This window comes from Gallus gallus, chromosome 4 (assembly GCF_016699485.2).
Source record: "Gallus gallus isolate bGalGal1 chromosome 4, bGalGal1.mat.broiler.GRCg7b, whole genome shotgun sequence".
NCBI classification, from domain to species: domain Eukaryota; kingdom Metazoa; phylum Chordata; class Aves; order Galliformes; family Phasianidae; genus Gallus; species Gallus gallus.
Window position 1 is genome coordinate 49,811,620 of NC_052535.1, and position 20,610 is coordinate 49,832,229.

Here is a 20,610-nt window from a genome sequence, read left to right on the forward strand (position 1 = left end):
GATCTAGTTAAAGCAGGTGCTTCTGGTGGGTTATTCAACTGGGGAAAGGTAAAGGGGAATGTACACATGTGTATTTTAACTGCTTGCGCTAGCCTGATTGGATACTGGCATCTTGCCTGTAGCTGTGAGCTTGACTGTTCCAGATCCAGGACGTGGGGAAGTTTGTACTACCTGGTGCAGAAAAAGGGACAGGAGTGCTGAGAGTACACCTTGAAAATTAGGCTTAGATATATTTAAAATGATTGTCTTTGTGCCTTAGATTGTTAAAGCAACTGTGGTTAGAAAGCATCATGTTTATATTAATGTTTCTGCTGCCTTATATGCATGCTAGCCAAGTTACACATCTTATGTACTCATTGCAAATAAGCCTTTCCAATATGTTTATGTCTGTCAGCCATTTCCTAGTTTTAATTGATGTTGTCTGATCTCCTGCCAGCCTGCAGAACAGTCTTTTGTCAAAGAGGGGGCTCCAAGCAAGGAGCTGTGTGGCTGTGACGGCTGAATCCTGCCAGCAGCATCAGGTGAGGGCCTGCACTGGGGCATCCCAAACTGCCTGCCTCCTCTTTGTAGCTGGTGGCATCCCACACTCCTGTCTGAGTTTATTAGAGCTCAGCCTGCACTTACTAGGGTTGCTAGTGTAATTATGCCATACTGGCAATTCTGCATTGCAGACCAAAGCCTACCCTGGCTGCAGCCACCTAACTGGGTGACCCGTCCTGGTGAGAAGCAATCCTGCTGCTGCTGCATGCTGTGCACACACAGAGATCCATGCAGCTTTGGGGAAGCTCCTTGCTCAGATCTGTGTTATCCTTTGCTGCATCAGTTACACCTGTGCAGCAGTGACAGCAGCTATCCGTATCAGCCTAGTGGCATCTTTGGCAGCCACTATAAGAATGTTAAGTCTGTTCTGTTCTGGCCCTGGTTTTAGTGCCCATATGTTCAGTTGCACTGTTTCTCTCCTGGCACAGCTAACAACGTCTGCTTGCCCTGTGGGATTTTACTGGCACTCCTTTTCCCTCTCCAATTTCCAGTGCACCTACAGATAGAATTTTCAGTGCAGTTTTCAGCTTTCTAGCCAGATTCTAACTACGTTCCCACACATGGTCCTGTAGCTGCAGTGTCCAACTCACAAGTGCTTCAGGAGAATGTTTATAAAAGCATCTCCACATGATTAATCCATGGAAATAGTTGCTTTGCTTATGTTTAGTATTTCTTAAACTGTGCTTGGGATGAGCTCTCACTTGGCAGCATACCTTTAATTTTCACTCAGTTTATCCCTTTTGAGACTTCTCAAACCACATGGTGCCTGCATCCGGATCAAGGGCTCATAGTCTTCTTGCGAGGAGGAAGAGGCAAGGCACTTAGTTTGTTGCTGTGTGAGAAGCAGGGCACAACTCTCTTATCTCCTCAGTCCCCACTTACTCAATGAGCGTCTTCATTCAACCAAGCTGTTGAGGAGGACAAGGTTTTCTTGGTCTTTGTAACACCCAGGATACAATTTATTTTCATGGTGCTTAAGATATAGCTTTGTCAGTTCTCTTTTGATTCCTGTAGTCTTAACAATTTGAAAATACTTTTTTGTATTTCAACTGAGAGGGCAGTTACCTGTGAATGAAAGCTATTTAGAAAAGTCAGGGCAGGGCCATTCTGAGCCCCTTCATTGCCGTAGGAAGCTGGGGATGGTGTGCTGTTCCCAGTACTGGTACCACTTCTGTTCCTTGTCCTGTGAGAAGTCCTGTGGTCATGCTTTGTTAAAATGTCCTTGGCAGCTCTGAATGGCTGAAGCATGAGGACATTTTAATGCTCAAGATGAAAAATAAAGGGAACATTTAAAGAAAATCTATTTTTATCCAGGACCTCTTGTTGCTGAGCTGATGCAATAGCATAAACAAAATGAATAATATATTAATATAGGAGATGCTTACTGACCTGGCGCTACCTCCAGTTTCAAAGGGTTTGTATGTGTGGACAAAAACCAACTCTGAATGAATATGGTCAGTTGGAATATTTAGTCAGAGAGAGGCACAAAACCCTTCTTATTTGTTGTGGTGTGTGCAGTGCTTATTCAAACGGGTGTTTCCATATCAACAGGAAATCTGTGCCAAAGCCAGCTCTAAAGTTAAAAAAGAAATTGGCCTTGTTGAGAGAAATCTTCATGCCTTTCCTAGGGGGACTGATGGGATCCTACTGTTTGGAATGAAGTCCATTGATTAATGGTGAGAGCAATTCATTGCTTTTCCTGTTTGAACAACATCTCCTAATCTCTGCAGTCACAAGCAAAGATTGCTAATTTCTACGTCTGTCAGCCTGGATGACCTACTTTCACTCCATGGAGCTCTAATGAAAATAACTATCTTCCGGTATAGTTTGCTGCCACCTTTTTTAAAGGACAGGAAATGTTTCTAGGAAGTTTAGTTAACTGGAATTTCATTTACTTTGGCCTTTTGTCTTTATGCATAGAACAGTTCTGCTTGCGTAGTTTTTCCCTACAGTGTATCAGCAGAGCACGTTTCGTGCATTCTTTGGTGATGGAGTTCTGTACATAGACAAAACACAGAGCATTAAAGGTATCCTTTTAGGTAAGCATTCATAGAAGACGCATATGTAGATGGATTCAGAAAAAAAAGAGACAGATAAAAATTCCTGGGGGATTTTTTAAGTACAAAAGCACTGTGTGTCTGTGCTCAGATACGGGCACCTTACGAGTGAAATATGCTATGACTGTGTAGGCATACATACTCCTGCACAGAGTAAACAGAAAGTAGAGCAAATTTTTACACAGGCTCTGTTAAATTATGTACCCCTTCCCTCTTTTCCACTTCTTTCCCCTATAACTATGGAGTGGTTTGTTCCAATGAGCCTTTGTTCACTTGACCTCATCTCTGCGTGCTCTCAGGCAGTCTCTTGCTGCCTGGCAGACTGGAAGATCCCTCATGTTGCGCTTAGCTTTGATGTAACAGGAGTTTGAGGAACTGGATCCTTTTTCCCTGTGATCAGGGACCGTTAAGCCTTCATTTAGTTGTACAAAGCACCATGCATGCAATTAGGCTTTCTGTGGTAATCTGTATCATCAGCGCAGATTTTGAATGCTCAGATTTTGCTGTGCTTTAGGTGCAGGGAAGAGCTCCTCTTAGTGGAGCTGAGTGAGAGCTCCTACCTTGCACAGAGGAGGGAAATTAATTCTCTCCTGAGGTTATGGGGAGCAGCACACTGGGGAACCCCAACCTCTACCTGTGCCAAGGCTGTGCCTTGCCTCTGACACCAGCTGCAGCACCTGGTCAGGCTCCCTGCTGCACCACGTGCCATGCAGGAGTGGGAGCCTGTGGCAAAATCATACCCTAACCTTCACATTGGTTCCTCCCCTTCTTTTTGGCCCCAAATTGAACTTGGGCTATTTTTAATACTGCGGTGCTGGAGGATATAGTGAATGTAGAAATGCTACATGGTTGGGTGAAAAAGATCAGCTTGGAATGGATTCTCTGGTGGAGGTGCTAAATATGACCTGGGTGTCTTCTGTCTGATAAAGTGCAACTCAGAGAAGAAGAGGGGGATTTGTAAAATGATGAAGGACATAAACAAGGAGGTCTGAGCATTTCCTTCCCTCTATGGGAAAGCCCTGGTAGCTCTGCTTTTTCCAGAATGGCACTTCCAAATTGTGCCACCGTGGGCTTTCATGCAGAAGCTCAGATACTGTAATTTTCATTTTTGCCAGACACAGTGATCCCAATTTTTCACGCAGGTGGAGTTTGTTTTGGTCATGCAGTTCCACTGATGACAGCAACTAAATTATGCTAAATGGGAAGGAGAATTTAAGCTTGTGCTTCAGACCCTTTATATTATGAAGTTAATATCTGCTTATAACTTCCTTGAGTGAAGTCAATGCATGGCCTTTTAGTTCTGAGTTAGTTGTAGTGTTATTGTAAGGATGAGATGAGGTTTATTAGATTTCTGCTGTACCTATGCAATGAAATTAGATATGAATAATGTCTTTATTTTATTTTTCCTTTTGCTGTTAGGATGTTTGAGGCTGCCCTGCTGCAAACTCAGCAGCTTCTGTCAAGTGAGCACAGTGGTAGTGCCCCATAAAGGCAGCTGCTCTCCCACAAAGCAGAAAAGCTCAAGCAAATTGTGGCCTCTGCTTTACTAACAAAAATTCCCTTTTGCTCTGGCCCTCCTTTCATTTAGAGCCGATTTTTCAAACAGGGCCTATCTGCAAAAGCTGTATGTGGTAGTAAAATAGCTATTAGGTGACACATGAATATATTTTTGTGAGTGTACTGTGTCCCATATCAGTTAATCAGCAATACTCTCCCCATGCAACTGCCATTTAAATCCAAGCAATATTCTCGGGTAAGTCTCTACAGTCAACAACAGGCATTGATCATCATGCCTGGTGCACTAAGGTGTCCTATGCAAATACAGAGTTAGTTATAGGCACCATATGGCATGCTGCAGAAAACAGTCCCCAAAGAGCAATTTATTTTAAGCTTTCATACTCTGGTAACCTCAGCTTGAAAAGGAACTGTTCCTGAGCAAGTGGTGTGCTTTACCTTAACTTCAGCTCACAGAGAAAGAGATTTCTGTTCAGTAACTCCTCCTTAGGCTAGGAGTGATCAAATATGAAACGTGTATGCAGACAGATTCTGCAAAGATTAGTGCCTACACGTTTCAGGCCGTTTTGCAAAGACTGGAACATCATTACAGTAATGTAACTAGCTAAAAGGCTTCTCTAGTTATAATTTTAATGCTGCTTCATGGTTGCTTTTTTGTTGTTGTTGTTCATTTTGTTTTTGTGATGCTCAAGCTAATGACTCATCTAATGGAGTTTCCACTTGCCTTGGGTATTCTCTTTGCCATGGACATGCCTTCAAACAACTTTGCAGAGTGTGTCAGAGGTCATGGACAGGAGCCATGTGTTTGTTTGGCCAAGCACTGCTTTTCACCTTTTCTTTTTCACCTCGTCGTTAGGCAGCTTGGTTGTGCTAGGAGCACCGAAACAAAGCAAAGAGACTTTCCACACTTGACGAAGTATGTGATCCTGTTGGATGATCTAGAAAAATAAGTCTATTTAGCTTCTTGATTTGTTTCTGAAAATCTTGCAAAGAAGACCAGGTGTACATAACTGACCTGGGCTCCCTCTTGCCCCTGTTGACTGCACTTGCTCCTGAATGCCTCCCCTGCATGTCCTTCACAGCTGCATTTCAGACTGGAAATGGCAGCAGTTTGGAGCTGCTTCAAGAGCTGTGCAGCAGTCTGTTCTGCAGGGAAAGCAACACTTGTGAGAAGACAAGGCAGATAGGTATATACAGTACAATAAAATGACCAGGAGTAAATGAACAGATGCAATAAAAGCAGTGTGTACTTACTCATTGCTTTAATTTCCGATAAACCTTAAGTGATGCTGATAATAACATATTGTTAAAACATATTTACAGAAATAGTGATTTTTCAGGTTGCTCTGCCCTTTTGCAGTTACAGCATTGGAGTTTTTTTTTTGCCTTTAACACAGCATTAGTGGTCATGCTAGAACAGTGCTCAATTTAGCAGGGTGCTGGGAAAGTGAACATAGTGCTCCAAGCTGCCAGGCCTCACTCCTGCTCCTCTCTGGCACTACTGAGACTCAGATCTTCTCTGGAGCTTCTTCAGGGAATGGTTCAAAATGGATATTAAGTGCTGACTGCACCATTCCCATCACCTACCTGATAAATCATTTAAGCAAGTGTTGAGTGGTACTGCAAAACTCTTTTAGAACAAAAACCTCCGTGATGATCTCTCCTCAAATTAGTCATCCTGTTGTGATGTGCTGGACAGAGAGGCTGATGGTGCTGATACCCTGGGAGCTGAGCAGCCACAGGCCTTGAGATCCTTCTCGTCAGTTCTGGTCCAGAAAGGTGCCTGGGTTTGAGTAAGCTTTCTTTTTGTTTAGGAAAACATGCAAAAGTGCAACTAGTCTATTAGCAAAGTTGAATGTGTGCTTTATTGTTCAATTGCAAGCTTCCCAGTATCTTTCGTTCCCACTTTACCCCAAGCCATTTTTTGTAGGGAAGCTGGTAGCACTTTATTTAGTTAGTAGTTTCTCTGGTGGGAATCCTGACTGAAGCATGTAGGAGTTAAGATTATTCCAGCAGTCGTCTTCCTGCTGAATCAGTAATTCATGCCTTTTCATGAGGCTTTTTGCATTTTCCTACTTCCTTGTGTCGCCTGGCAAAGCCCAGCACAAAGCTTCTTAGGGATTCATCGCCTAGCCTAATGTAACCCCCAGACTGTGTTCCTGGCAGTGCATCCACCTGTACCATTCACTGCTAGCTAGACAAGCGGCATCTCCAGAGATCACCCTGGGTGAGGGGCTTTTGGAGGAACCAGCTAAGGGCAGAATTTTCAGAGGCCTTCAGATTAATTCTGCTGTTGCTGAAGCAGACAGTTGCAAACAAAGCCAAGTCGAGGCTCAGCACATTCAGAAATCCCCTTCTCCTGGCAAGCTCAGGCCAGGCTGTGGCCTCTGCTCAGATTTCAAGTGCCAGGGTGATGCCAGAAAAGAGTCAGGAGAAGCTGATGTTTAAAATGCTGCTGGTGCAGTGTTTGCCCATTATCAAATAAGCAGCTGGTGACATTTTTCCACAGCTGGACTTAGTTAATATTTTGTCAGCTAGGGGATGCATGTTGCGGCACACTGTGAGCTTGCTCATGCCCACTGTGGCACAATTATTGTATGTAGGTGCAGAGATGAGCATAACCTTCAGGCTATAAGCAACTATTTTTAGGGTAAAGTTATAGCTATGTTTTGAGAATATACACGAATGAGAGCAACTCTGGCAGCTGGCTGATGAGAGCATGCCAGTCAGTAGATTTCTTCTGGTGCTTGGACCTAATCCTGCAGAATTAGACCTCATATAACATTTGGATGCTTTCAGAAGGATTGCTGGAAATGAATAAAGCTTTTTAGGTTGTCTTCCAGTTTTTTTTACTTTTCTACAGTTTTGGGCCTCACTGTTGAATAACATAGCAGGTGCTTTGATGCGTTTCTATAAGTGCTGCTTTCCTTACTGGTGGAATGACCTCATGTCAGCTCCTCTGGGGTTGCTCACAGGCTTGAGGCTTTCCTATTGCTTGTGCAGGAAGCAGACAGACCTTAGAAGCCTACTTTAATACTCTCGCAGGTTGCAAGGGAGCAGAAGTTCTTTTTGGTCTCCCTTGTCAAGACAGAAAACATGTCTTCATTCTATTTTATTTGATCCTGTTTGCTTGTTGGAATATCCACACACAATAACTCCCTAATGTAGGGGCTGGAAATGACAGCTGTTTTATGTTCAGCTTTATTTTGACAGAGAAAGGAGAGGAAGATCTGTAGTGTCAGAGAGCTTTTTTCTCCAATTGTGGCTGCATGTGTATCCTAGTGGAGGGACTAGAGTAGTTGTCTCTAGATCAAATAGGCTGAACTTATTTCCACTATGCATTGACAAGATGCTTTAGGTGACCTAATGTTGATGGTGACTTCGTCATCCAGGGTAATGATGTTGGAAGAAGTGGGAGTCATACTTAACGTTGGACTTACCAGGAATGAGGAGTTCAACTCTAAATATGATGAAAAATGTATTCCCATGTGCTTTTCTTATTACTTAGGCAGCAAAATTAGGCAGGAAGTTCTATTAAATACTTTTTAAATCTAATGTACTGTAGTAAATATATAGGTCACTCTGAAAGTGATGCCTCCTCCGTGGAAACGACAGCAACAACAAAGAGCACAATAAAATTATTTGATAGAGTGAATTCTCAGCTACAAAACACTACTGTTCATCATAGTCACCACCTTTAGCTATGCATTTTTGCCTGTGATGAACAAGAGCCTGTAAGCTGTGCTTGTACAAATCTGCACCAGCGGAGATGACCCACTGTTGTCACCACTGCTGAAACACACCACCCACTGCCTCACAGTGCTCACATCCACAGATTGGTCTCTGTCAATGTTCAGCAAGTGTCAGTGGATGCCATTTTTTCCACAATGAGCGACACACCTTTGCTGCATGCACACTTCCATGTCAGATGCCATTCTGTCAGACTGCCTCTCTGCTGCCATCTCTCACATCACAATGTTAAATATAAGGGAGTATTGATGCGAAGGTGCAACCTCTACTGCCATACCACCAACATCCACCTCTAATGTCATGAGCCAACATAATAAAATAGGACGCATTGCTTTTGGATTATTTCCTTTGATATGCAACCTCTTATTTTTATTTTTTCCAAATCAAGACATGGTGCTGCTTAGTTTTTTTGATAGGCTAGTATCTAGATGTTGAGTATGACAAAGCTTGAAGATGAGCAGTGTAATTGCACTGGTTGTCTGTTTATGGTGCTTTCAGCAAGCTCTTTTTATCATGTTTCTGATGCATCTGTTGTTGTTAATGAATAATTCGGCAAAGATAATTTGGTGGATAAACAGAGTTTTCTGTTTATGTAATATGTGTGAGGAGGGGACTGAAAGACTAGAAAAAGTAACTCCCTCTCAAAAGCTGGGCTAGGCAGAAAGAGAAAGGAAAGGGAAAGTAAAGAAAGGGCCAAGATAACTTGGGTTTGTGTTACTGAGGACAAAGGAACAGTCAAAGATTATTGAAAAATAAAAAGAATAATGCTAGAAAGACATCATGGGAAGCACAAGTTGAAATAATCTGAGGAAAACAGATCAATAGGGTGATTGGAAAGTAATTTTGGTCTCATAGTTGAATTTATTCTGCAACAAAATAGTTATTGAATGTGTGAGTTCATCATATGCTATCTTATCTAAATTACCAGCTTGTATTTCTGAAGAATCTGTGTTTTTCTTGTGATGATTCTTTTTCTTTTATTCTGCTTATTCTTTCACCATCCTTTACAAAGGGTAATCTGAGCCTCTAGGGATAAACCATTAATCAGAGTAAGCCTGCTAGCTGGTTTTGTTTCTTTCTGTGCCTTGAACAAAGGAGGTAGAGATCTTACGTCTTATTCTTATGCTGCATGCATCACACAGGGCCTTGTTCTCGCAAAAGCACCATATTGCTGTCGTATTTTATCCTAGCCCAGAAATGAAAAGGAAAAAAGTACCACGTTTCAAAGAATCAGCAAGTCACTCTGCCTGTACTTTCAAACATGACTCTCCCAGGAAAATGAGAAGACACCGAGGTTGGTGAAGGTTGTTTAGAAGCATCTTGTTTTGATGGCCTGGGAGAGGGGGTGAATCTCTACTGCTTCCCATCATACTGCCTAGAGAAGGGGGGCTGAGGAATGCATCCTTCCCAGCTGCTAGGCCTTGGAGCTTTCTCCTGGAAGCCTTTGTTCAGGTATATCACCAAGGTGATGGATACTGTGGTTGTTTAGAGAGGATACTTGCTTTTTCACCCCATAGGCAATTCCTGGCTCAGCAAGGTCTTGTCAGATCGTACAAAGAAGCTCCCAGTTGGTGACTACCAGGGTTCCTTGTCAGATTTTACTAAGTGCATCCCTGAAAATTGTCTGAGCATTTTGTCATTTGCTCATTCTTCTATGGGATACGTTATCCAGTGGTGAATAATTGACAGCATCAATTTAAAATTACAAGGATTCTGTTGGTGAATTACTATATGCTTTATTTTTTTCTTGTGTATTTAAGGTTTTCTCCTTTATAAATATTGAAACCATCAATCAGCATGTACTTTGGTACTTATAAGAGTTGTGAAGCCAAACTGTGTTGTGAGAGCTGTTGTGAATTGTAGGTAGCTCTGCTGAAGTGGATTTCTGTACTTCACCAGTGAGTCACGCTGATTTTTCCAACAGTTCGTGCAGTGGTATGCATGTACTCCAGATATTAACTCTGCTTTTATTTCTGGGCAAGACTTTTAAAAACTCTCTCTGACAGAAAGGTATTATGAGACAGAGAAAAGAGTGAGATCAAGTTAGGAGTTGCTGTGGCAGGATAAAATCCTAACAGTTGCGGTAACTTGATCATGAAACAATGAGTGTTCAGTTGGTGGTGGAAGCATGAGAGGTCTTTTAGTTGCGTGGTGACTCCCAATTTTTCATCATCCTTTCAGTGTTTGGGTTCTATATACATTCAAGTTTTGTGTGTGCAATAATCCACCTTCTGATTTCTTTCATGTCTACCCTGGCTCCTCCTTCCAGGCCTGGTGTTTTTCTTTTTTTCTGAAACTCGCTCTGATTTCCCTCTTATCTGTGGATGCCCTTTCTCACTTTCTTTCTTCCCAAGGTTTTTGCTTCCTCTCAGATCTTCTGGAGATGTGGGATGTAACATCTGTCCTGCATCTCACCTTACAAGGATGGAAAAAGGAGTTTCTCTTGGTCAGGGCTCTCTAACAACAGTGCATTCTCCTCTGTACCCCTTCTGACCACAGAAACCTGTGGTGAGGGCTGTAGGCTCAGGTGATGATGTGGGAAATAGTAACAAGCCAGTTTCTCACCTAGACATTGACTGAGGTTGTTAATGTTGTTTCAAAACCAGCATATTTGCTCCTTCTGCCCAGTGACTGCTCGTGTGCTGGCCTGCACCAGCAATGGGAGCAGCGGGTTTGGGAAACCTATAGGGCAGAAACTACAGATATAGGAAACTTGCTTCTAAAAGCCTGCACTAAGTTAAGTCTTTCACTTGGAACTTGAAAAGACTTGTACACAGCAAAATGTATGTGCCCAGCTCCTGGCATGGTCAGCTGGAACGATGTCCACCCTTCAGGCTTCATTCTTGTCAGGCCAGTCATTTCTGTAGCAGCAGCTGCAGAGCCTGAAATTGCACTTTCACTTGTGGAAAGTGCATGCCCTCTGCCCAGATGACCAGGCAACAAGTTGATGCAGTGCTTCTTCCTGAAACTCTGCCCACATCTACTCATCTTTCTTAGTGCTGCACGCCTTTTTCTGCCCACACTAATACTACCCATAAACAACTTCAGGAAGCCTGATATTCTCAGCGCTGGCTTGGCTACAGGCACCTGTAGCAGGATTGTTCTTCTGGTGATGATTTTCATAGCAGAAATATTCAGCTTTTAAAGAGTGGCATGAATGCAAGTATGGCCATCTGCTTCTCTAGCCTGACTTCCACTCTATATCTATAATGGGGAGAGGGCTACCATAAGCAGCAGTGCCTGCATCTTAGTAGATCAAATGAGGATGACGCATATTGGCCAAAAATAGGTTTGGGTCCTATGACCAATGAGGAAATGTTGAAAGTTGGATAAATTTCATTGCACTTTTCTGTCTGCATGCCTAACAAGCCTTCATTTTATTTTTCTTTCTCTTCTACTAACGCAGTTGAAGAATAAATTCATGAAGAAATTACCCCGCGATGCTGAGGCCTCCAACGTGCTGGTTGGGGAGGTAGACTTCCTGGACAGTCCTTTCATTGCCTTCGTCCGGCTGCAGCAGGCAGTTATGTTGGGTGCTCTGACAGAAGTCCCCGTCCCTACGCGGTAAGAGAATCCTGCCCCTATCAGTGGGCACAAATTGGAAACTGCAGTTGCACCTTCTAAAGTAATAGCACCAGACAAAATGAAGATGTTCTCCATTGGTTGTCCATCACATGACTTGCATATGGTATTATATTTTTTTCAGGATTATTGTTTTTAAAAGAACCAAAAACTTGCTTTGGCTGCTAATCATTTCTGAGTTCTAAATTTAGTTGTATAATATAAATTGTGTGTTATGCGTAAACACTGAACAGTCACCTTAACAACTCGATGGTGAAGGTTGCTATCAATGTGACATATGACGATTGGATATTTTTCTACCCCCTCTGATTCCTACCACATGCACACATTGTGCATACCTAAAATTCCCTTTGCCTGCTTTTGCAGCGCATATTTTTCTTTGTAAAAATTCACATTAGATGAAGGATTCAATTCTGGCCCTGCTGGAGGGGGGAAGAAAAAATGTCAGATAAACTAGGGGATAAAATTCTCCCTGGGTTTGTCACAACAGATGTTCCTTTGTATTTCACAATGGCTCAGAAAAATGTCAAGCAAATATTTTATTTATTGTGACTCACATTGCAAATTAACCTGTAGCCTCACAAATATATCTTATCTCATGTTCTTATGTATTTGAATTAAATGCATATGATTGTTGTATAGGTGCACACCAGGTAAGAACTATAAAACTGATTAACGTTAGAAGGTAATTAAATGAACTAAGAATGAACCAAAGGGGTATTTCAGGGAGAAGGACAACAGGCTGAACTGGACAGACTGCAGGTGTTTTGCAGTGTCCTATTTCAACCCTGTGCTGGTCTCTGCAGCGCCTTGTTACTTGGCAGCATTGTGTGGACCCTGTTACTGCTGTGCACCTGGGCTCCGGTGCACTTTCGGTATCAACTTACAAAGGATTTGCTTTGCATTTTACTTGTAATTACAAAGCTCACATTGCACCTTTCATATCACTAATGTGCAAATGTATATTTTATGTGAATGGTTTGAAGGCCTTTTAATACAAGAGTGAAAGTTCTACTTTGAATAATGTCTAGAGGGCTAGAGGCTATATTGAGTAATGCTTCATGAGAAGGGACATATTAATGCTATAGAAGCACATCACTGGTGCCTTACTAATACTGACTTGAATCACAGCCACTGTAATGGAATGAAAGTTACATGGTTGTTATAATCTGAACCTTCTTTTCATACACATAGGAGAGAATTGGTGTAGTTTTGGCCTTTGTTTAACTGCCTTGTAGTAATGCAAGGCATTACTCCAGTGTATCTCTTGGAGTCTGTTTCAGCAGTTCTGTGGAATAATGACATCAACATCTGTTTGCTCACAGTGGATGTTCTTTTGGGAGCATGGGGAAATGAAATTGGCTTAATTTTATAAAAGGTAATTGTTTATTTCTCAGTATTATAGAGCTCTGCATACATCAGTACTTAAGCTTCTAAGTCTAACCCACTTGCTCCTTTTAAGTATTTCTCAAAATGCTTTTCAGCAGAAGTAACATCAGGAATTGTTTGTTTTGGTAGTGGGAGCAGGAAGCTAGATCGAGGATTGTGGAATGACCTCATTGTTCAATAGCATTAACCAAGACAAGATGTCCTTCCATGCCAACATTTTTTTTCCAGGAAATAGTATTATCCATTAGCTGTCCTCCAAACCAAATGTTAGCCCTAATCAAAGTAGGGAAGCTCATTAGATTGCTTTTGTGAGTAATGAAGAGGTATTTGCAGTGGCTGCATCCTGTAAAATTCAATCAAGGAAATCCCATAAGGGCCCAGACTAGTTATGATGGAGTGTCTTCTTGCTCAGCCCTTAGTTTCAGCCATCCTACATGGTAGGCATTTCTGTTGAAGATGTGCACTTAACCCACAGCATCCACAAGATGCTGTAGATGGAGCCTTGAGTATTCCTTCTTCTTCTCCCTAAAAGGCTTCTTTTTTATTTTGCCAAATTATGAAGTTCCTGGTAAAATTATCAAAACCATGCCATCAAAATTAACCCATGCACAACCATGTGGAGTGGGGGGATGGTTCTAAATAAATGTGAGTTAATGTTTCAGTGCTGTGTGTTGCTTCACGGAAGTGTTGTGACACAGACACATAGAGTAACCTCAGTGTGACCTGCATCTGTCTCTAGAATGCAGGTTGCTTTTATGTAGGGCCATAGGGAGCAGGCAGGAGTTCAGCATCCAGGTTTCAGTGCACAGCTTTAGGCATGCCAGTCTTCAGTGTGGAGGAGACGTGATGTTAGCATGGCCATTTCTTCTTGCCACAGTGGGCCATGCAATGCACTGATGTTCAGTTCATGTTTCTGGTACGCTGTGTTAAGAAATGTCATGCTTTTTAGCTACAGATGTACAGAATATTTAATGGGAGCCTGCAATGTGCCCTACCCTAAAGCCATGACAGTGGCAGGGCTTATTGGTTCAATGACAGAAGGATCAGGAAGGCTTTCCTGAGGAACTAGAAGAAGCTGGGAAGGACGACAGCATTTCAAGTAGAAATATCATGTCATCCAGCTTTCAGAAATGCATGAAGCCATCTTAATGCTTTGCTTTTCATAGCAGTAGTCTGGCAGAGTGTGCAGGGAGGGGGCAGCAGTAGACGATAATAAAGCTGCAACTATTAGCTGGATATGTAAGAAACTGAGACAATCTCCTGATGTAGAAGCAAATGAGACACCAAGCCCTGTGGAGCTGAAAGGCTCACTATATCTACAGTCTCTGCTCTGATATGGTATATTCATATTGACTTAATACTATAGAACAAGAAAGCATTGCTTTGTATGCTTAAGGTACGTATTATTCATCGTGTAAACTTCCTGTTAATTAGGTTACTTATTTCCAGTATTTATTTTTTTTTCTGCACACATTCCTCAACTTGGATTTTTCTTCAAAGTTACAAAGTTTTGTAGAAATAAGATTTCCTGTGTAGAAATGACTGGATAAATAATGTTTCTGTATATAATTCCCTTCACACTTCCTTGCTAAGTATTTTAACTATTTCCTTTACTTGAAAATGAGTTCTTACTCAAAAGTAACTGCCAAGACCTGATGAATTATCCAGGAAAGGTTTCTCTGCAAGGCTTTTTCATAGTAATAAAAATCATGGAATTTAATTTGGCGTAGAGAACTTCCTGCCTTTTCCTCTGTTGTATTTTCTTGTTACCGATCAGATAAAAAATCATTTATGGAGTTTGATCTCCTGTCAATTTTAATTCCACAGTGCTGTGAACTTTTTATTTTGGTGAGCTCTTAGTTACTGTACTTTCCCCATTGCTTTGGTGTGGCTGCCTCACCTTCTGACAGTGCACCAGATGTAGCTTTTTATTTTCATAAAAGGGATGTACAATTATGTGCTCAGGTCTGTTCCATTAATGTAATGATGATGAGGGCAAAAGATAAAGAATGAGCAAGGGAAAGATTTTTTGGAGATAAGCTGCACAGACTTGCAGTCTAATATGTAGTGCTGGGAAATTGCCTGTGTCTACAAGTCTAAAATGAAATGAAGTAACTTGCTCAAGGTTGCTTAAAAACCATGTAGCAGAACCAGGAGTCAGATTATCCTCCTTGCCTCCTAGCTTAAGCTTTTAACTACCAGGGCATCTTTTCTTTTGGTAGGCAAGAATGAAACGTCTGTCTTGTTCCTTAATTGCAGCACTAAGATGGTCTTCAGGGCTGTGTCCTTCAGCAGCTGTTCCAACAGAAGATCTTGCTTTGGGACATCTGAGCTCTGGCAACTAATAATACTTCTGTCTGCATTCATGTGTTGGATACCATGTGAGATGCCTGCAACTTGAAGGAGCACTTGTATGAAAACTGAAGGACATTCGACCTCCTTTCCTTACTGTAATCTTAAGGTGTGCCCCCTTCATTACGCAGAGGTCCAAGCCTCAGATTTATTGGTGAAGAAGATGATCATGAGATTGTTCTGTCTGCCCTTGAGTCTATCAACATGCATCTCTATTGGGATTGCTGGATGACTTGCAGACATCTCACAAGGTGTCCAACAGCAGAAGGACATTAATAAAAGCATTTTCTGTGGGACCTTACTGAGTTTCCTTTGTGTAGGTGCTTTTAGCACTTCTAGAATTACAGTTATTTCTTTCTTCATGCAGATGTGAGAAATGGACATGGGTGAGCAGGTTAAAGTTGAATCTTGTTTTACTTGTTCGTTTTTTGTATGTGACTGAGGGACTTTGTCTCCTGCATTGGTGCTAAGAGGCCATGGTGAAGTTTTCTTGGCCTTGGGCCAGTTTTCACCATAACCCTTTTACCTCATACTGGAATTTGATGAAGTCATGGGCAGCTCAGATTTCTAACTGCGTCTCAAATGGAAAATATTAGTGCTATGCTGACTTTAGAGCCTGTTTGTGTAATATTTACTCCTTACCTCCTAAGTGATTTCTCCTTACCTCCATGTGATTTCATGGAGATTTCTAGCCAAACTGCTCAGAAGTGCAGCACATAAGACTTTGTTGCCTCTTCAGCAAACTGGATTGAGATTCCACTTTGTGGTCTTGGGATTTATCTCCCACCTGGGTCCTGGAGGGTTCTTATTGCTCATACCACGTTGTATGGCCAACAGTCTCATGTTAACAGGTTTGCAGTGTCGCTGCAGTGTTTAGTTAAGATCTATTCAGTGTGTAGGTGAGGTGTACAATACGGTGGCCAGTGCGCATTTGTCTGCTTGGAAGAGAAATTGCTCATCTGTGAGAATAAGTTTATTCTTGTTGGGTTTGGTGGCATGGGCCATATGCTTAAAAGGTAAATCATACGCAGTGAATGGTCATTATCTGCTAAGGGTGACATGTCCAAAGTGACAGGAGGAACAGTGGCTTAGGCAGAACAGGATAATAAATTAGTGAGTTTGAATTCAGGAGATGGTTATGAAAATGTTCAATTCCTTGGAAAGTCTGTAGAATGCTGAGCAGCAGCTTCTGCAGTAGTGAAGTTTTTAAGAAAAATTCATGTATTTGGATAATCTGCATCTCAGGATTTTTATTTTTTTATTTTTTTAAAGAGTTGACTGAGGAACAATTTCCCTTTAATGTTGTTTTATAACAACTCTTGAAATGCAGGGAAAGTTCCAGGAGGTAGGAGGAGAGCAAAGGACATGACCTAGGCGTGTGTGGGTTAGTCACCTCTGGGTGAACCTTAAGTTAAGCACTTGAAAGCCCCATGCAGAACTTGATAGGAAGTGTTACAGTTAGTAACGCCCATCAGCATATACTTATGGATCCTTTCATACTAACTTGATGTTTTTTTATAGGACTGTAGGTTTTTAATAGAAGATACTTGTTAGGATATAGTACACTTGATAAGACATTGACTTAGCACGTCACAATGATTTAGAAAACTAAAATGATACTACAATGCTTTTAAGGGCAACAGTATTTCTTGTGAAGTGTCTCTCAACCTTGCTGTTTCATGCTTTGTTAGCATTTCTGTGAGAAAATGCATACATTGTCAATAAAGGCTGACACATAACGAAGAGGATGCCTCTGTAGCCCAAAGTAAAGTGGTCTCTTCTGCTTTAACTTGGCCCCATATCAACTTCTACAGACAGAGCGCAGGTGGAATAGCTGTGCTCTCAGTGCCAGGTTTTTCTAGATGATGCTGTAGGTGGAATGGCTGGGACCACTCCAGGGAACAGCTGATAATTCCATCACTGCTGGAACCACTGGTCTTGCATTTCTCTTACCATTTGGGTCTCCTTACCTTTGCAGCCACTGGCTCTTCAAAAGCTTGTAGAAACTCAATTACATTGGGTGTCTCTGGGTCTGTGTCATGTTTGAACTTGCTCCCTGGGTCAGAAAGGTGGGTAGATGATGTGAGCACACAATTTCATTTTCTCAGGAAAGCACCAACATAGCATTCCCAAATAGCAACAGGTTATTTCATCTGTGTGTTTATACTGGCAGAACTGCCAGCTCGTGGATTATTTCTCTGTTGAAGTCATCGGTACCTCAGAGGAGGTTCACAGAAAAACTGTTATGTGTTTAAAGAGAGGAGAAAACCCTCAAACTACTTCACCTAAATGGCAGATGGCTGCAAGTGAATGGGTCAATTGGAGAGGATATTTAAAGGAATATAATTATCAAAGGTCCTCCAATCTAGATGTAAGAGCTAATGGAAATATATGACCAGAAGTTGAAGCTAACCCTATTCAAACTGAAAGTAATACAAAGGGGCTTATATGAGATAACGTAGCAAATGTTATGAAGTGTGCATTCATTTTCCATTACTAATTGTAAAGTATGGGTGTATTTGGACAAGCTCTTAATTCAGGAAGCTTTAGAAGTGTTTTGAGCAGCTGTTAGTTGTTTCTGTTTGAAAAAGGCTAACACAGAGCTTTCTGAAAAATTGCCCCAATGATTTCCAGCTTTTGCTAAATTAGGTGAAATGGAAAAGTTGGTCTTCTCCACTGTGCTTTCTTTTTTTGCTAATTGCAAAGATGAGCTGATGTGACTTTTTTCTAAAGGTTATTAGTAACAAGTCAGCTTAGGATGGACACTTAAAATGACACAATCAGGTTGGTTTTCATTGAAGTTCCATAGGCTGCTGATTGGTGGCCATTGCCTGAGATTTCCAGTGGAAGTAACAAGGCTTTCTGAACAAGACAATTGGCATAACAGTGAGCATAGAGATAGATGTTTTTTCATATCATAGCCATGATCCAAATCTTTTACTGAAACAAATCTGAGTAGGGAAATTACAGGAAATCTGTGTTTCCACAGCCAACGTGAGATGTACAGCCTTCCCCTATGCACTGTATCAGTTAATAGTTGCCTGCTTGGATATTGTTGCTGTTTGAAGAGGTCATGTAAGAAATTCACTCCCGATATTTTGTACTTCTGGTCAACTCGTATTGTGCCTACACCAGGAATAGGCTTACACCTCAAAAATCAAGCTGTCTCTTTAAGAATTGAGCTGTGACTGTAAAGCCACCGGATGGGTTTACAGGTCTTTGGTATGTGTTGTATGCTCTGAGTGGAAATTCAAGGCATACAAGTTGAGCTTTAATTATTTATAGCTAATACCCTATTTAGATTGATGGTTCTCCTTCACATGTGATTATCTACTTTAGCTGCTGAACCATACAGAGATCTCAGCCCCAGCAGAGCAGTAGTAAGCAGACAGGTTGCTATCTGATAGCTCTGGGAAAGAAGTGTTTGGAGACAGATGTAGTTTATGGTAAGCGATGTGGACAGTTAATAGCATGTTGCCCCAGCTTCGTTCTTTTTGCTGGCCTGAGTGCTTACTTCTCTATCTGGAACTGTGCTGCCCTGCTCATTCCATCATCACTTGTTCAGAGAGGATGCTCAGGTCTGGGTGAGGCTGTGCAGAGTAAGCAGTCCTTAGATCTTCTGTCCCCTCCTACCTGTTTTTCAGCAGTTACATCATAGAATCACAGAATCGCTAAGGTTGGAAAAGACCCACAGGGTCATCCAGTCCAACCATTTGTTTGCCCTTCACCAATGGTTCTCACTAAACCATGTCCCTCAACACAACATCCAAACGCTCTTTGAACACCTTCAGGGTCAGTGACTCCACCACCTCTCTGGGCAGCTCATTCCAGTACTAATACCGTCACTGATATCCAGTGACCCTGGAATAGCAATAGGGAAATATTTAATGCAGATGCCTTACACAAGGATTAAAGAGCTGTAACATGTGATTGAATAAATCCTATGGTAGTAGATAGGCTTTTTGTGGTGCACCAAAGCATGCAGTCTGAACCATCCTGCACTGGAGCCGCGTCTCTTGCACACAGTTCATTTCTGGGTACTGGGCATTAGAAGAATGTCCTTCCTTCCACCTCTACGTTTGCTGTTGGATTATATGTACTTCTGTGTAGGACTGCTGTAGTGCTCTCAAGGCTAATTTTAACGCTTTTTGAGAGGAAAATTCTGGGTAGTATCTTGCTTGCCAGAGCAAGTATGATTAGGATGTAGGGTGCAACCTGTACTCCAAGTTATCTGAAGTACTTACATTGTTAGAGTAAAAATGGGAAATCCATACAAGTCCTCTTCACAGTGCCTCCTTTGCATGCAATGCCTGATTATTGGAGTTGCTTAACTCCTACTGATCTAAGGGAGCTGACAACTCTGAAAATTACTATATGGTGTAAATGACACTCCTGCAACTGCTGGTGCTTCGTGTAATTCTTCCCTGGGGTTAGCTGGGGAATTAAATACTAAAGTGGTGTAGCTAAATGTGGTCTTACGGGTTCAGATAGAAATTGTCTAGAGTGCTCTTCACTTGTTAACCTCTGGGGCTGCCCAAAGCAGTAGAGATTGTGCCTTTCATGTCAGTGAGACTGATCGCTGGCTGAGCTGCCACTGGCAGCTTCCAGATCTCTCTAACAAGGAGCAAAACCTTTGTTGTTCTGTTTTGTTTGGTTGGTTTCTTTTTAGTTGACTTTATGTGTAGATACGGTATAAGGAGTAAGCAATTGATTTTCCTATCCTAAATGGGAACAATTGGTGTGTTTTGACAGATTTCTCTTCATTCTACTGGGACCTAAGGGCAAAGCAAAGTCATATCATGAGATTGGCCGAGCCATTGCTACCCTCATGTCTGATGAGGTAGGTGCATTTATGACTAGATTTTTGAAGGTCCCTTACAACACAACGCCTATTCTATTGTATTCTATTAATATCCTTCAAGAAATAGTTTGAAAGGTTTTTGAGAATGAATGAGTTGTTTTTCGTAGAATAAAACTTCTGTTTGAGCTATAGAAGATAAAAAGCTCTGCTGTATGGAGTCTCTCCTTTCCTTGCAGGTGTTCCATGACATTGCCTATAAAGCCAAGGACTGGCAGGACCTGATTGCTGGCATTGATGAGTTTCTGGATGAAGTCATTGTGCTCCCCCCTGGGGAATGGGATCCAGCTATTAGGATAGAACCTCCCAAGTCTCTTCCATCTTCAGATAAAAGGTAACAGCAGGTGACAGGGCAGGGTTACCTCTGTGTGTTAGTTCTGAAAAAGTGAGAGGAAGTGCTGCTGCTTGGGTGCACCAAGTTTATCAAGTAACTGCAGGGGGACCTGTGTCTGCATCGCTTTCTCTAGAAAGCACTGGACATATTTTCATGTCTGTCTTAATAGATTGTGGAGGTGGATCTTCTTACAATTCTGTGTGTTTCTGGGCAGTGTGCAGGGATATGATGAT

At 41.8% G+C, this 20,610-nt stretch overlaps 1 protein-coding gene across 8 annotated transcripts in view; it reads left to right on the forward strand.

Annotated features, from left to right (window-relative positions):
- Positions 1-20,610, forward strand: part of SLC4A4 (solute carrier family 4 member 4) — a 232,555-nt gene that overhangs the window by 162,040 nt on the left and 49,905 nt on the right. For all 8 annotated transcript variants that reach the window (XM_046940813.1, XM_040699727.2, XM_046940815.1 and 5 more), the window contains 3 exons: positions 11,269-11,426; positions 19,938-20,025; positions 20,223-20,377. In XM_046940813.1, the coding sequence (XP_046796769.1) occupies positions 11,269-11,426; positions 19,938-20,025; positions 20,223-20,377 (401 nt within the window). The remainder of the gene's footprint in view (positions 1-11,268; positions 11,427-19,937; positions 20,026-20,222; positions 20,378-20,610) is intronic.